The sequence below is a fragment of the Mastigoproctus giganteus genome, chromosome 3 (assembly GCF_048544385.1).
Source record: "Mastigoproctus giganteus isolate SK-2022 chromosome 3, ASM4854438v1, whole genome shotgun sequence".
Lineage (NCBI taxonomy): Eukaryota > Metazoa > Arthropoda > Arachnida > Uropygi > Thelyphonidae > Mastigoproctus > Mastigoproctus giganteus.
The window spans coordinates 1,332,976-1,349,364 of record NC_143577.1 but is presented as its reverse complement, the minus strand read 5'-3'; the positions used below and the strand labels follow the sequence as shown (position 1 = coordinate 1,349,364).

At 37.5% G+C, this 16,389-nt stretch overlaps 1 protein-coding gene across 3 annotated transcripts in view; it reads left to right on the top strand.

The window, feature by feature from the left end:
• The window catches only part of LOC150087601 (ras GTPase-activating protein nGAP-like), a 604,257-nt gene that overhangs the window by 90,810 nt on the left and 497,058 nt on the right, over positions 1 to 16,389 (top strand). For all 3 annotated transcript variants that reach the window (XM_090369159.1, XM_090369157.1, XM_090369158.1), the window contains exon 2: positions 9,684 to 9,796. In XM_090369159.1, coding sequence (XP_090225285.1) covers positions 9,684 to 9,796 — 113 coding nt within the window. The remainder of the gene's footprint in view (positions 1 to 9,683; positions 9,797 to 16,389) is intronic.

The window sequence follows — 16,389 nt, the reverse complement described above, 5'->3', positions numbered from 1 at the left end:
AACTAATATTAAAAATAAATACAGTATTACTATTTTTCGCAAGGGGGAACTTTATTCCACTGGAGGGAACTCACCTCCCGTGGATTCAACACTAATGCCTAGGCTGTTTTTAAATCGGGAACTTGTTTTCTAAATTTAAAACAGCGGGACTGGGGGGATAAACACCCTACCTAAGCTAAGCACCCCCATCCTCGACGATAGAAAATAATCAGAAAAAAGAAACACCTTCACAATAATCACCCAATCACAGAACTCCATCGTTCAGTCACTCCGTTCTACAACCGCACCCACTGCGCAGAGAGAAGTGGTACCAAAATAATGGAGTTTTGTCCAACTGTATTACTTTTTTTTTTTTTTTTTTTATGAAAACCCCAAACATGAGAGGTATTAGAACCTATATTAACTTAGTACCTTGCTTGGGTTGTAGGTTGAGAAGACGAGAGAAGATATTTGTTGACATGAACTTCTGTGGACTATTATTTCCAGGAAATACATATGAAGGAGGGTTGTTCCAGAAAACAGTAGTTGAATGAATAAACGAGGAAGATAAAAAATTGGTTCTGTGAGTTTGAAGTTGGACAGTAAATGGATGTTGGCTGGTGGCGTCATGTGTTCGGACTGTTCTGAAAGAGAGAGTGGGAATTATAGAAGCCAATTCAGAAGAACAGTGCCCATGGAAGTATCTGTAGAAAAGGCATGCAGCAGAAACAGTACGTCTATAACACAGCGAGTGGAGAGACTCTGTTAGAGATGAGTCATTAATTAACCTAACTGCCCTCTTCTGAATGGAATCTAGAAGCATGAGAGAGGCTTCTCCCATACTTTTGGGGCACCGCCCCAGATGTGGGAACAATATTCCATGGTAGGGCGGATTTGCGATTTGTACAGAGTGATCAGCTGTTTGGAAGGAAAGTAACGCCCAGAGCGAAAGACAAAACAGAGTTTTTTAGATGCAGAGGAAGCAATATTTGCATGGTGCTTTTACCAAGAGAGATTAGAAGTCAGGATAATCCACAAAAGAGATATGCCAACTTGCCTAGAAATCGGAGTGGCACCAAAGATAAGCGTAGGAGCAGAAGAATCCTTTTTGCGAGCTATAAGACAAGACTGAGTTTTAAAAGGATTGAAATCAACTAAGTTGTCTTTGCTCCAATGGAGAATTACCTGAAGATTGACATTAAAGGAATTGGTAGCGGATATTCGAGAAGTTGAAGTTCATTGAGCAGGGCAAGGTTTATCAAAATGGAAAGTGGAATGCAATGTGCTATCATGGATGGGATTTCCAGTCAATGGAAATTCCATCCATGGAAAACTATGGATGGGATTCCAGTCAATGGAAGAAAGTCATTAATATACAATCGGAAAAGAGTGGGAAAAAGAAGTGAACCTTGGGGAACACCGGCATGAGTGGAAAAGAAAGAAGACAGAGAGCCATTTACCATCAACTTCAGTGAGCGATCAGAGAGAAAACTGAATAACCAGTTACAAAAAACAGTTGGTAAACCATAAGATGGAAGTTTGTTTAGAAGACCTTTATGCCAGACACGATCGAAAGCCTTTGAGCTGTCAAGAACAACTGCTTATGTTTTCCCAAACTTTTCCATTGTATTTGTCGATAAACGGATAACATAAGGCAGAATATCACCAGTGGATCGACACTTACGGAATCTATACTGGCAATTATTGATCAGATGGAAAGTTTATAGGTAGTTTAAGAGTTGGCAGTTAATTGATTTTGCCATTATTTTAGAAAGAGTAGAAGTAATTGCAATGGGACGATAATTTGATGGGAGGGATTTCTCACCATTTTAGGAACTGGCAGGATATGGAGAAATATCCAAGCAGAATGAAAAACACCTTTGGAATAAGAAAGTGAAAAAAGGTGGCAAAGCAGGGGTAAATTCAGGAGCACAGGTTTTGAGAACAAGTGGAGAAATACCATCAGGACCTGGAGCTTTCTTAGCATCAAGATTCGTCAAAATCTTTCTGACATCCTTTTGAGGGAAGACCACAGGAGGCATTGAGTGGAGTGTGTTGGGAATGGTGGTAGGTGTTTTACCAAGATCATTAATACATGAATTAGAATAAAAATGGGATGCTAGCAGGTCGCTTTATCCTTGGCTGAAGTGACAACAGAACCATCTGTTTTTGACAGAGGTGGGAGCAGAGTTGGACAAAAGTTGCAGCCAATAGCTTTGGCAAGAGACCAGAATGCTTGGCTACCATTAGGGTAAGAAGCAAGTTTTCTACTCTTAGCCTGTTGAAAATCTAGTTCAGACTTTTAATAACTGATAGATAGAGGTGATCTGATAGAGGTGTATAAGGCTTTGAATGGTTTGAGCATGCTCAATGCCAATGGGATTCTTCATCTTTCTCAGAATAATCACCTCAGAGGGCATAAATTCAAATTGAGGAAGGACGGATGTCGGATAGATGTGCGGAAATTTGCCTTTGGCCAGCAGGTGGTTGGTTGGTGGAACCGACTTCCATCACTTGTGGTAGAAGTTGATAGCCTAAACAAATTTAAAGCTCAACTGGACAGGTATTTCGAACGAACAGAGGGGTGAAATGGGAGTGGGGTTTTTTTTTTTTTTTTTTTGGCTGATGCTGAATAAGCTTGCTTTCTTGCATCATATGCCTCTACTAATGCTAATGCTAACTGATTTACAATTTTTGCAAGCTTTGGTGTAGACAGAAAATGAAACTGAAGAATTGGAAACAAGCCAATTATGATATGCAACATTCTTCTCTTGAACAGCCACTGCACATTTATTGGAAAACCAAGGTTTAGGACAAGATAAAGGAGGAGATTTTAAAGTGGAGTGTGGGATAAAGGATTCCATTCCTACAAGAATAATTTAACTGACACAACCTGAGCAAATGTTGATATCAGATGTTTTGAAACAGTAATCCGACAAAGGGAAAGATGAAAAGAAATTTCGCAGGTCATCCAATTTTGCATTCTTGTAATGCCAAACAACCCGAGGGTGGGAATAGCCATGAGATAAAGGCTCCATTGGAGAAGAGACAATCACCAAATTGTGATCTGAGAAGCTAAAGGACCACTCACTTCGAAAGTGTACTTAGAAAGGTTGTTTGTGAGAAAAAGATCAAACGTGTTGGCTGTATGGTTACGATTGTTTGCTATTCTTGTAGGTAAATGAACAATCTGTGCAAGGTCATTAGTAATTGCAAAAGCCTCAGCATCTCGATCAGCTGAGTTGGTGTAACTAGAAAATGGAAGCCAGCTGGAGTTGTGAACATTAAAATTACCAAGGAAAATTACCTCACTGTTAGGAAAGTTGGACTGGAGAACGTCAAATTGCAAAGAGAAGTCATAGAGCTCCAAGTGATTAGTGGAGTTGGGAGAACAATAGAGACAACAGATGGATTTCACATAATGAGGTAAAGAGATTTTAAGCCAGAGAAGATCGAAACGAGGTGATTCCAAATTACCAAGTATCTGACAAGGAATATTGGAAGTACTACATTTGAGTCGAGAAGAATCATACAGCGAATAATTTGGGCAACTGAGATCAGCAGTAGTTGAATCAACCAATAACTGAGATTTTTTCAGAAAAAGTACATGGCATTTGGCAGACTGCAAGTGGAAATTGACATCGTTCAGATTAGAACTCAGACCACTTATATTTGTGAAATGGACTAGGAAGTGTTTGGGAGGTTTAGATCTTTTCGCAGATAAGTTTACTCTGTTAGTTTGACAATTCATGGTGTATTCAATAGTAAGAAATTGTGGTGGGGGGGACATGCTGTATGAAGTAATGAAATTTTTGGATATGGTGTACACATGGTAAGAATATGCCCAGATCCTTGACATAATGTGGCCTCGACAATGCCCCCCCGCATACGCATTGCTCGGGCTCCCTTCACTCACTGTCTAGCAGAGCAGAGGTAGCAAGATTATATACTAGCTAATCTGGAAACCTCCTGAAGAATTACCAATAGGTCCGGTCCCGTGTACTAACTTGCTGCTGGCCTTCGAATACCGTTTCAGAGCTGTACCCTCAAAATATAAGGGAGATTGGATCTCGCCATGATGTACATCATAACCTCCTAAGTCCTCAGTTATACTGCATGATGGAAGAGATGGGGAAGGGTTGACCGAAACTTAGCTCTGGAGGCTAAACATGGGTTCTACAACTTCAAGGCCTCAAATAAACAAAGTGGTGGAATTGCACCAGCTGATGAGAGTCATCTATCACCTAGTATTGCCTTGTGACACAGAGGGGCAACATTCCTTCATGTGGTGTGGGCACCACACCTCAACCCCTGCTTACATTGGTGCACCCCTGTGTGGTCGCCCACAGTGTTCTTGTCACAGGGTTTGTTATTATTATTACTGTTATCATAATTATTATTAGCCATATGGTACAAGGAAGGCTGAGGCTTTTGCTGCACCAGCCAAAAAAGAAACAATTCTGAGTTACCCCTGAGAGAGAAAGAAAGAGAGAGAGAGAGAGAGAGAGAGAGAGAGAGAGAGAGAGAGAGAGAGATAAAATGGAATAATCAAGAAATGGAAGAATGATATATTCAGGATTACTAACATTTCCACCATCGTGAAGGTGTAAGCAGAGGATTTGGCTGTCACAGATCATCCGGACTTCACCGAAATTGGTTCCACTTGATTTGAGTGTTACCCGAATATCAGTTGCATCAGTGTTTTAGACTCCCAGGAAGCAAGTTCAGCTTGTCTGGCTTATTTGAGAGAATGTCTGTGAGAACCTCAAGGACCAACTACAATGACAACTAATGTTTTCATTTACTGAGAACTAACTCGGCCTCCATAGCCGAGTAGTCAGGAGCGGGAGTGCGGTAGCACATGCTCTTTGAGTAGACCAGGGTTCAAGCCCCAGACTGCTAAGTATGGTAGATCTGCCAATCTGCATTGGACCAGCATGGCAGATTATGTCCATTTCCCTCAAAATAAATTATTGAGCAGGCTTCCATCCTGCAGTTAATTGATAGTGGCTGCTGCTTACCCTGTAGAATAATCCATTACTTGAATTATTCTAAAAAAATAAATACAGCATAAGCAATACAAAAAAATAAATCTCAATATACGAATTTAATATGAATGTACAATAAATAATAATATGCAATTACTTCCAGATTTGTACAAAAGTAAAATATGCTGTGGGGGGGAGGAATTGCTGATATCTGTTTGTCGAGCATAGAGGCGTATGGCCTGGTCACATTGGTAATGTAGGCACTAAATCAACTGCCATATGGATTTAAAGAAAATCTTCAGAATTCCTTTTTAAAAATATTCTACAATTGCCATTATCGAAATAATAAGATGATCTGTAATACAGCCACAGAAAAGGTTCGACAGGCAAAGGCAGTTTATGAGAAATCACTAGCAAACAAAGCAAAGAGGGGGGATAAATGCCAAGAAGAGCAGGACAAACCAGATCGGACCTTTACGTAAGGGAAAGGGGATAGTATTAAATACACCAGCTGCCATTGCAGATGAACTCAACAGTTATTTTGCATCGATATTTACAAATGAAAAACTTTTTGTGGCAATGGGAAATTGTGGGAGCGAAGTTTAAAAATATGTAATTAATGATATTGCATTTTCGCAAGATTATTTAATGAAAAAACTTTCGAGCCTACAGGCCAGTAAGGCTCCTGGAGTTGATGGAATATACCCCATAATCTTAAGGGAGGTGGCAAGTGAGTGCATTGAACCATTGAGGCTAATTATGCGAGCATCACTAGACTCTGGAGAGATTCCCTTGGATTGGAAAAGTGCCAATGTATCTCCCATACATAAGGGTGGCTCTAAGAGTGAAGTGGGAAATTATCGACCTGTCAGTCTGACTTCAGTGGTAGGGAAAATCATGGAGGCAATGATCAAGGATCATTTGGATTGAATTGAAATTCTCAAGGATACTCAGCATGGTTTTGTAAAGGGAAAATCATGTTTAACAAATCTGATTCGCTATTTCAAAAGGGTCACTCACGAGCTGGATTTAGGGAATAATTTCTACATTATTTATTTAGATTTCAGCAAAGCTTTTGACTCAGTCCCACATGAGCGGTTGCTTTATAAGCTGGAACAGGTTGGAATCACTGGGAAAATCCTTAGATGGATAGAAGGATGGCTTCAGGGCAGGAGGCAGAGGGTTGTAATAAATGGCTATTCCTCAGATTGGGTTGATGTAAGAAGTGGGGTTCCCCAAGGATCAGTATTAGGACCACTGTTGTTTTTAATTTTCATAAACGACATTGATGAAGGGATAGAGGGCGTGATGTCTAAATTTGCAGATGATGTTAAAATTGGTAGACTAGTTAATGATCACCGTCAAGCTGAGCTTCTTCAGAGAGACCTAGATAGACTTCAGGAGTGGTCAGAAAAATGGCATCTATGCTTTAATCCAACAAAGTGTAAGGTATTACACCTGGGAAACAGTAATCCCAAAAAAACTTATTCACTTGGTGGAGTTCAACTAAACCCAGTACTAGAGGAAAGGGACTTGGGTGTTACGATACGGTCAGACATAAAATTCTCTGAGCATTGTAAACAGGTTGTAAGGAAGGACCATGGTGTCCTATCGATGATCTATTGAACTTTTGCAAGTAGAGATAGGGACGTGATAATCCCATTATATAAGGCTTTTGTTAGCCCACACTTGGAATACTGTGTTCAAGTATGGAGACCGCACCTAAAGAAAGAAAGACATCGAGCTCCTTGAAAGGGTGCAAAGACAGGTAACTCGCTTGGTGAGATCGGCAAAAGGGCATCTTTATGAAGAAAGACTTTGAATATGTGGGTTGCAGAGTTTGGAAACTAGACACCTTAGAGGAGATTTGATTGAGGTGTTTAAGGCTCTGAGAGGCATCTGTAAAATGAATGAGGATGAAATTTTCAAGATTATAAATGATGCTAGAACTAGGGGACATAAATTGAAGTTGCGGGGGGAAATGTTCAGATTGGACTGCAGGAAGTTTTATTTTAGCCAGCGAGTTATAAATTACTGGAATAAGTTGCCTACATGGGTGGTAGAGGCTGACGGTTTGGGGAAATTCAAAGGTCATCTGGATAGTACCTCCGGGTGAGAGAAGTGCATAGGATGATAGGTTTAATTTCCTTTTCTTTTATTAATTATTATTATTTATTTTTTTATCATTGTTTTATTCGTTGTTTTGGCTGGTGCAGCATAAGCCATAGGCTTTCTTGCACCATGCGGCCATTACTAATACTAATTGGATAGTTCCAATCCACCCCAGATACTTCTTTTTACATTTAACTTCAACAGTTTCTCTTCCACATTCCTCTTAGTTATCAAAAATCATTTAGATCCCTGAATCTTAACCCTCGAATCTCTTTTGTCATGAACCAACTTTTAGCTCTTCTCTACCTAGCTTATATGTGACTCCAGAATTTGTGTTCCCCAAACTTTACATTTAGAATCGTTAAACTTTATTTTCCTGGACTACACTGCAACCAGTGCAAGTGTTTTTGAAGCAATTGTTCCCCAAACTTTACATTTAGAATCGTTAAACTTTATTTTCCTGGACTACACTGCAACCAGTGCAAGTGTTTTTGAAGCAATATGGCATGACCAACTTTTTAACTACCCTTCCCATCTTCATATCATCAGCAAAATTTGACAGCTTTCTTTGGTTTCCCTCATCTGTATCATTAATGAAAATTAGAATTAGGAGGAAATCCAGTGCCAATCCCTTTAGGGGATCCATTTGTTATACTGGTCGACACTGAAGTTGACCATTTTTGACAATCCTCTATCTCCTATCCTTTAGCCAGCATTCAATCCAGTGTAGAATCTTCTCTCTTCCTATTTGTTCCAGTTTATGTGGCCATCTTTTGTGCTGGATTGTATACCTTGACTTTAGTAAAGATTTACTAAAGTCAAGGTATATAATGTCAAATGATTTCCTGCATCCAAATGTTAAATGGCTTCGTGATAATAATTTACTATCTACCTGGGATCTGTTAGAGCATACCATTTTTGTCAAGATGGTCCTGGATCTCATTCTTAATCATAGACTCCATGATTTTTATTATAATGATTCTTTTTAAGAGATTGGGAATGAAATATGAACAATATTCTTGTCAACACTGACTAGACAGGAAGTGTGACTTAAATTTTTGAAATAATAAAGCAAGACTGCTTATACAGTAAAAAGGAATAAGAGGAAAAGGAAGCAAAACTCTAAAAATTAGTGAAATAGTATGTTCCTTTGCATTTCAGAGTTTTCATTTCTTCTGTTCATTCTCTATTCAAAATTTTCTTCTATTCATTCTAGTTTAATTTTTGAAAACTCTAAACCTGAAAAGAGACATGCTATTTCAATATTTTCTTTGCTGTTTCCCTTCTTTTTCATAGAAGTGGACTGAGCTTAAAAATTTTAGTCGCAGTTCCTGTCTGGTCAGTGTTGACAAGAATATTATTCGTATTCCATGATCTTTCTTGCTATAGAAGTTAAACTCACTAACCTATAGTTACCGAACTCTTCTTTAGCATCTCTTTTGTGGATTGGGGAGATATTAGCACATCTGCTGTCCAAGGGGGGGGGAATCTTCCTGCAGTCTAATGATGTCATTAACATTCCCATTGGGTTTGATATACTCACATACAGACTTTTTAGTCGTAATTGGATATACACCATCCTTCCTAGGAGCCTCGTTTTCCTTTAATCTAAGTATCTTTTCAGACAAATACTTTTCAAAGGTCATTACACCACTTATTTTGCAGTAGTACAACTCCTTTTTATTTCCTCAGAGATTCCATCTTTCTTTGACTCTAAATATTGTTGCACGGTACCATGTAGGCTAGGGTTATTTCTAGTATGGCTGCTCTCAGTTATTATGTTACAGTTACATGGATAATTGTTTGTAGAGTCACATCATTGTTATTTATAGTGATCTGATGTTGCTTGCCTTTTTAGACTACTAAAGTTTTAGTTCTATTTTAGTGAGTCTCTAATATCCCTCAGTGTGTTAGGAATACATTGTGTTTGATACTGCCCATAGCTATGTGATTAGCATAATGATAGTGAAGTCTGAATCTTCCATTCTTTTATTTTGCATAGTGCCCACTGCCCAAAATGGAAAATTTTGTGAAACAGAACACTCATCAGGATAGCAGAACAGAAGAGTATATTTGACACTAAGAGTTATACCTCTTGTTACTGATGAGTACGATCAATTCCAATTTATTCCTATTCTAGAATGCCATTTTGGCATTCTAGAATAGGAATAAATTAGGGTCCATCCTGAACCCTGATTATGCCACTAAATGTTTTCATTGCTAACAGTAATTTCTATAATGTGGCCATCTCAGACTATAACTTTATTAAACATTCTGGTTTAGTGGTTAGCATGTGGGACACCAAGTAAAGAGGGTGTGGGTTTGAACCTGTGTTTTTATGAAGAGTTCACGTTCCTTTGTGAGCTATGGTAAACCATAAAATCTGGTTGCAGTCACAATGAACATGTAAATTTTTCTGGCCTTGGCTGTATTGAGAATAACAAAAATTAAATTATTTATTGTATGCAGATAGTGTTTGTTGTTAATCACTGAAAGGAAACTGCTTAAACATAATTTCATTTTTTATCTAAAAGTTGTACTGTTCAATAATAATTATATAAGACAAAGACTTTTTAGGCATTTAGGTATTTTTTCTTTTTATAGAGTCCTCTTATGATAAAGTGAATTCAGATGAGCGAAGGGGTTCTTCTCAGACTCCAGATATCCTTCAGAATAGCATGATGGAAATTTCATCATCCTCATCATCAAGATTAATGGTAAGCTTTCCCTTCTGTTATTACTAGTAGAAGGTGGGATAAATTAGTTCTCCAGTAAATTTTCTATATATAGCATAATACACACTGCATGTCTAAAATGCAAAAAATATCGATTTGTACAAATTTTTTTACTTCAGAAATTGTATGAATTTTTTTATATATTGAATTTTGAAAGAGAAACCTGACTTTTACCTTAATTTGAAAAAAAAAAAAAAATGGCTAAATACAAGAAGAGTAAAATAAAACAAACTGCACTGCAGCAAGGTCTGTAATGTACTGGCAGTGGCTACATGACAGTGCATTGGCAGTGTGCTCATCATCACACTACAGATTTTATTGCAGAGCAGTTTGTTCTCCTCTTCTTATATTCAGCCAAAATTTCTGCTAGGTAAAAAAAAACCCCGCATAAAACAAAGATTAGATAACTTATTAAAGTTTGTCTTTCTTAAAGTTTAAAGTCTTTCACCTTTTAGCAATGTCATAGTGCCAATCACTGGTCCCAGGATTTTCTGACGGAGGCCTTAAGCATCCAATTTGTAATATATATATATATATACTGTATATATATATATTTTTTTTTTCCCTTTTTCTGAAATACATTTACTTATCTTAAAAAATCATTTCTTTCTTCAGATTTGAGGAAATCATTGAGCTGTAATCATCATATAGCCAGAAAAAATCCACATTATTTTTATCATGGGCAGACTGTGGCTCCTTTAGCACTTATCTGGACCATCACTGGCACTAATTAAGCCTGTCACCCCAAAGGCCAATTCACTGACAGAACTGATGTTCAGCCCATGCTCTTTGAACAGAATTTTGCAATTGTTTGTGGTCTATCAAAAGTCCATTTGTTATATTCTCATAATATTTGTCCCTTTAAATAACTCGAAGGTACATTTCCCAGAAAAAACCATACAGCTATCACTGTCTTCTCTGGCAGCTTACCGACCGGGCTAGCCGGGTGGGTAAAGTGCCTGCCTGGCAACCCAAAGATCACGGGTTCGAATCCCGCCTCAGGCTTGGATCAAAGTACTGCAAAAACCTTGGGAGGTGCATTATGGCCACAGAAGCTGATGCGCCAACAACTATCAAAAAAAAAAAAAAAAAAATCTGGCAGCTTAGTTGGTGTGATACATTGCCATCTGTTACTTATTTGAAGAGGTATGAGCAATAAGCTCGAGTAATGTCAAAATAATAACTTGTTTTTGAATGCATTAATGTCTGGAGCATTTAGATATGAACTAGGTATTAATTTTTTGCACAAACAGGAAAAAGCTGCAATAGGATCTAGAAAAGTTGAGCAGATCGGCCGAGAGGTGGCAACTGAAGTTTAACATTAACAAATGTAAAGTACTGCATGTGGGAAGCAGTAACCCCAGAATAATATATCAACTGTGTGGTACTACACTGACAGTGGTAGAGAATGAAAAGGACCTGGGAGTAATTGTGCAGGCAGATATGAAGTTTTCTGAGCAGTGCAGACGGTTTGCAAGAGTAGCTCATAGTGTTTTGTCAATGATATACAGGAATTTTTCTATCAGGGATAAGGAGGTGATTATCCCCTTGTATAAGGCAATGGTCAGGCCACACCTTGAGTATTGTATACAGCTCTGGAGGCCTCATTTTAGGAAGGATGTAGAGCTGCTAGAGCGAGTGCAGAGAAGGGCAACAAGATTAGTGAATGGAACAAAGGGTTACTCTTACGAAGAAAGGCTTAAGTTTTGAGTGTCTGTAGACTAGGCACCTGTGAGGTGATCTGATTGAGGTGTATAAAGCCTTGAATGGTTTGAGCATGCTCAATGCTGATGGGATTTTTCCTCTTGCTCAGAATAATCGCCTAGAGGGCATAAATTCAAATTGAGGAAAGGCAGTTGTAGGGTAGATGTGCGGAAGTTTACCTTTAATCAGCATGTGGTTGATTGCTGGAACAAACTTCCACCTGTTGTTGTAGAAGTTGATAGCTTAAATAGATTCAAGGCAGAACTAGACAAACATTTGGAGCTAATGGATGGGTGAAATCAGAAGATTTCATTTTTTTTTTTTTTTTTTTTGGCTGATGCTATATAAACTTGCTTTCTTGCATCATGTGCCTTTACTAATGCTAATGCTAAAATGCAAACAGTAATGAACTTCACTATAGACTGAACAGGCTAACATACTTAATACAGGTAACTAGCCCTGAAAAGATTCTTGTTAGAGGTGTATAAGGCTTTGAATGGTTTGAGCATGCTCAATGCCAATGGGATTCTTCATCTTTCTCAGAATAATCACCTCAGAGGGCATAAATTCAAATTGAGGAAGGACGGATGTCGGATAGATGTGCGGAAATTTGCCTTTGGCCAGCGGGTGGTTGGTTGGTGGAACCGACTTCCATCACTTGTTGTTGAAGTTGATAGCCTAAACAAATTTAAAGCTCAACTGGACAGGTATTTCGAACGAACGGAGGGGTGAAATGGGAGAGGGTTTTTTTTTTTTTTTTTTTTTGGCTGATGCTGAATAAGCTTGCTTTCTTGCATCATATGCCTCTACTAATGCTAATGCTAATGCTTAAGTGATTTGAAGAGGAGCAGTGTGAAAAATTACTTAAGTATACAAAAAAACATAAATGGTAATAATAAACACAGATATGAGTTGATCAAACAGCCATTCAAATTGAAATGTGTAGAATGTGATTTCTGTTCCAATGTTACTCATTAGTATGCGATGCTGATTTAAAAATATAATAATTTTTTTTTTTTTTTTTTTTGAATCATGAAAGGATTTCAATAGATATTAGTGATAATAGGTATTAATGAGAGAACTCCACCGTGTATGACATTAAAGCTATATTTATTACATGGCGTACTGCAGTGGTCTCAAACTGGTGGCCCTCATCCAGCCCCCAAAGCAATTTTACACGGCCTGCGAATACATTTCAATTATGTATTTGTTGTGCCGACCGGGCTAGCCGGTCGGCACAACAAATACATAATTGAAATGTGCCTGCCTGGCAACCCAAAGGTCACGGGTTTGAATCCCGCCTCGGGCTTGGATCAAAGTACTGCAAAAACCTTGGGAGGTGCATTATGGCCATAGAAGCCGATGCGCCAACAACTACAAAAAAAAATGTATTTGTTGTAAATACAGTGCTTATAGTTTTAGAGACATAGAAATATGGACTGAGCTTATGTGTGCCACTGCTATTGAAGAAAAAAAGAGACAGAATGAATAGGTTGGGGCTTTGGCTTTGTATGCTTGTATGCCAGGCCACGTGACTGGGGTAAGGTGGGAGAACTTCCCACGTCGGTACAATCAGTAAATTTAGTTCGCCAGCCAACAGCTGGTAGCGCTTCAGAATTGTGGTGTTTCTGATTTTTTCTATTGAGTTAGTACTTCTGATATATATTTTCCTTGAGTCAGTCACTAGTTGGTTAGCTGGATGCACAGAAGCTGTGCATCCAACTAACCAACTAGTGACTGACGTACAGCTTATAAAACCTGTTTATTTGTGCTTGTTGTTAGATCTACAATGTAGATCTAACTATAAACAATAGGTATTGATATAATGTAGATTCTACATTACATCAATACCTATTGTTTAGAATTGTGTATAACTTTTGAGTGTTGCTTTCATATGAAAATTCATCTTGTTAAATTAAATTTGTACATAAAATTATAATAGTGATTTTAATTAAGAGATTAAACTGCAAGCCATGTCTTTAACAAAGGGTAAAAGAAAAGTGGACGAAGAAGGACGTGTTTTTCAAGATAAATGGGAAATTATGTACTTTTGTGGTGTTGTGCGCAATAAAATTGTGTTTTATTTGTAATAAGGGAATATCAGTTCTAAAAGAATACAATTTATGTCGCCATTACGAAACAAATTATAAAGAAAAATTTGAAATGTTGGAAGGCAAATTGAGGGAAGAAAAGTTAGTTTCTGAAATCTGGCTTACAACGACAACAAAATTTTTTTACTGAAGCAAATAAATCTAATGACGCAGCAGTTCACGTAAGTTTTGCTCTCGTGCACATCATTGCAAAACGATCAAAACCATTTACTGATGGCGAATTGCTTAAAGATTGTTTGATTAAGTCTGCTGAACTTCTTTGTCCTAACAAACAACAATTATTTAAAAATATTAGTTTGTCAGCCAACACGGTAGCGGAATGTATTAACAAAATCGCTAGGGATTTACGATGTCAGTTAAAAGAAAAAAAGTATAGATTTTGCAGCATTCTCAACAGCAGTTGATGAGAGTACTGACATCACAGATATAGCACAACTTGCCGTTTTCATACGAAGTGTTACATTAGCATTAGCATTAGTAGAGGCATTTGATGCAAGAAAGCAAGCTTATGCAGCATCAGCCAAAAAAAAAAAAAAAAAAACCACTTCCACTTCACCCCTCTGTTCGTTCAAAATACCTGTCCAGCTGAGCCTTAAACTTATTTAGGCTATCAACCTCCACCACAAGGGATGGAAGTCTGTTCCACCAACCAACCACCCGCTGGCTAAAGGCAAATTTCCGCACGTCTATCCTACATCTGTCTTTCCTCAATTTGAATTTATGCCCTCTCAGGTGATTTTTCTGAGCTAGAGGAAGAATCCCATCAGCATTGAGCATGCTTAAACCATTCAAGGCTTTATACACCTCTATCAGATCACCTCGCTGGTGCCTAGTCTCCAGACACTGTAATTTGCAAAACTTAAGCCTTTCTTCGTAAGAGCACCCCTTTGTTCCATTCACTAATCTTGTTGCCCTTCTCTGTACTCGTTCCAGCAGCTCTACATCCTTCTTGAAATGAGGCCGCCAGACCTGTATACAGTACTCTAGGTGTGGCCTGACCATCGCCTTATACAATGGAATAATCACCTCCTTATCCCTGCTGGAAAAATTCCTGTATATCATTGACAATACTCCATGAGCTACTCTTGCAGCCCGTCTGCACTGCTCAGAGAACTTCATATCTGCCTGCACAACCACCCCCAAGTCCCTTTCATTCTCTACCACTGTCAGTGTAGTACCACAGAGTTGATACGTTGCTCTGGGGTTGCTGTTTCCCATGTGTAGTACTTTACATTTGTCAATGTTAAACTTCATTTACTTATGAATTACTTATGAAAGTTACTAATGAATTTGAAGTAATTGAGGAATTATTGGAAATAATTCCTATGAAAGGAAAAACTGGTGCACATGATATTTTTTCTGAAATAAAAACTGTAATAGATAATATAATATAAATTAAGTAATATAAATTAAGTTGGGATAAAATGGTTGGATTTGCAAGTGATGGTGCAGCTGCTATGGTTGGTAAAAAAAAAATGGAGTAGCGGCAAAATTAAGAAATATAGTGAAAGAAGAAAAATTTCGGAATAATTTTTGCACTATACATTGCATTATTCATCAAGCAGCAATTTGTGCCAAAAGTTTGCATAATGTTATGGAAAATGTTATGGAGACAGTAACTAAAACAGTAAACTTTATCCATGGACGAGCTCTGAATCATCGAGAATTTGTTGCATTGCTTGAAGAAATTGAAAGCGAGTACGGAGAAATGATTTATTATAATGAGGCGAAGTGGTTAAGTCGAGGAGCTGTATTAAAACGATTTTTTGATTTCATAAATGAAATCAAAATTTTCATGACACAAAAAAATAAACCATCGACGAGCTACATAATGATACATGGGTAACAGATTTAGCATTTCTTGTTGACTTAACTGGCCATTTAAATATTCTCAATAAAGAGCTGCAAGGAAAGAATAAACTTATCACTGACATGTATGCTTGTATTAAAGCTTTTAAAGTTAAATTGCAATTATGGGAAACACAACTGGAATCAAAAAATTCCGTACATTTCCTACATCTTAAATCCTACCCTACCCTATTATTTCAAATGAAAAATCTCAAGAATATGCAAGAAAAATAGCATTATTACGACAAGAATTTGAAGTAAGATTTAAAGATTTTAATGATTTGGAGTCCAATTTTACATTATTTTCATTACCATTAAAAATGAACATGAATAATGCACCAGAAAATCTACAAATGGAGCTAATTAATTTATAGTGTGATATAAATCTTATTCAAAGATTTGAAGTACAGATTTGATTAACTTTTATTCGTACTTGTCAAAAGATAAATACCCTCAGTTACGAATTTTTGCAATAAGAATAATTGCTTTCTTTGGGAGTACATTTATATGTGAACAGTTTTTTTCGCAGTTGAAAATTATTAAGTCTAAGAAAAGAACCCGATTGACCGATGAGCATCTCCAATCCGTGATGAAGATAGTTTCTAGTAATTTTTCTCCAAGGCTACAAACTTTATCAGAATCGAAACGCCATCAAGTGTCAAGTTGTAGTAAGAAATAAAGAAGTTTATAATTATTTACATACAAACATAAGTATTTTTTCTGTATGTGTTGAAGAAAAATTTAATAAATAAAAGAAAGCGAATAGGTTCAGAAAGAGAAAGAGAATTTCCAAACTTATTATAAACTTACATGCAACACACCACACACACGTGCGTCACGCATAACACTAGGTTATAAAGGGGTGGTATCCAGACATTAGGGGTAAGTACGGTGCAATATATATTTATATAT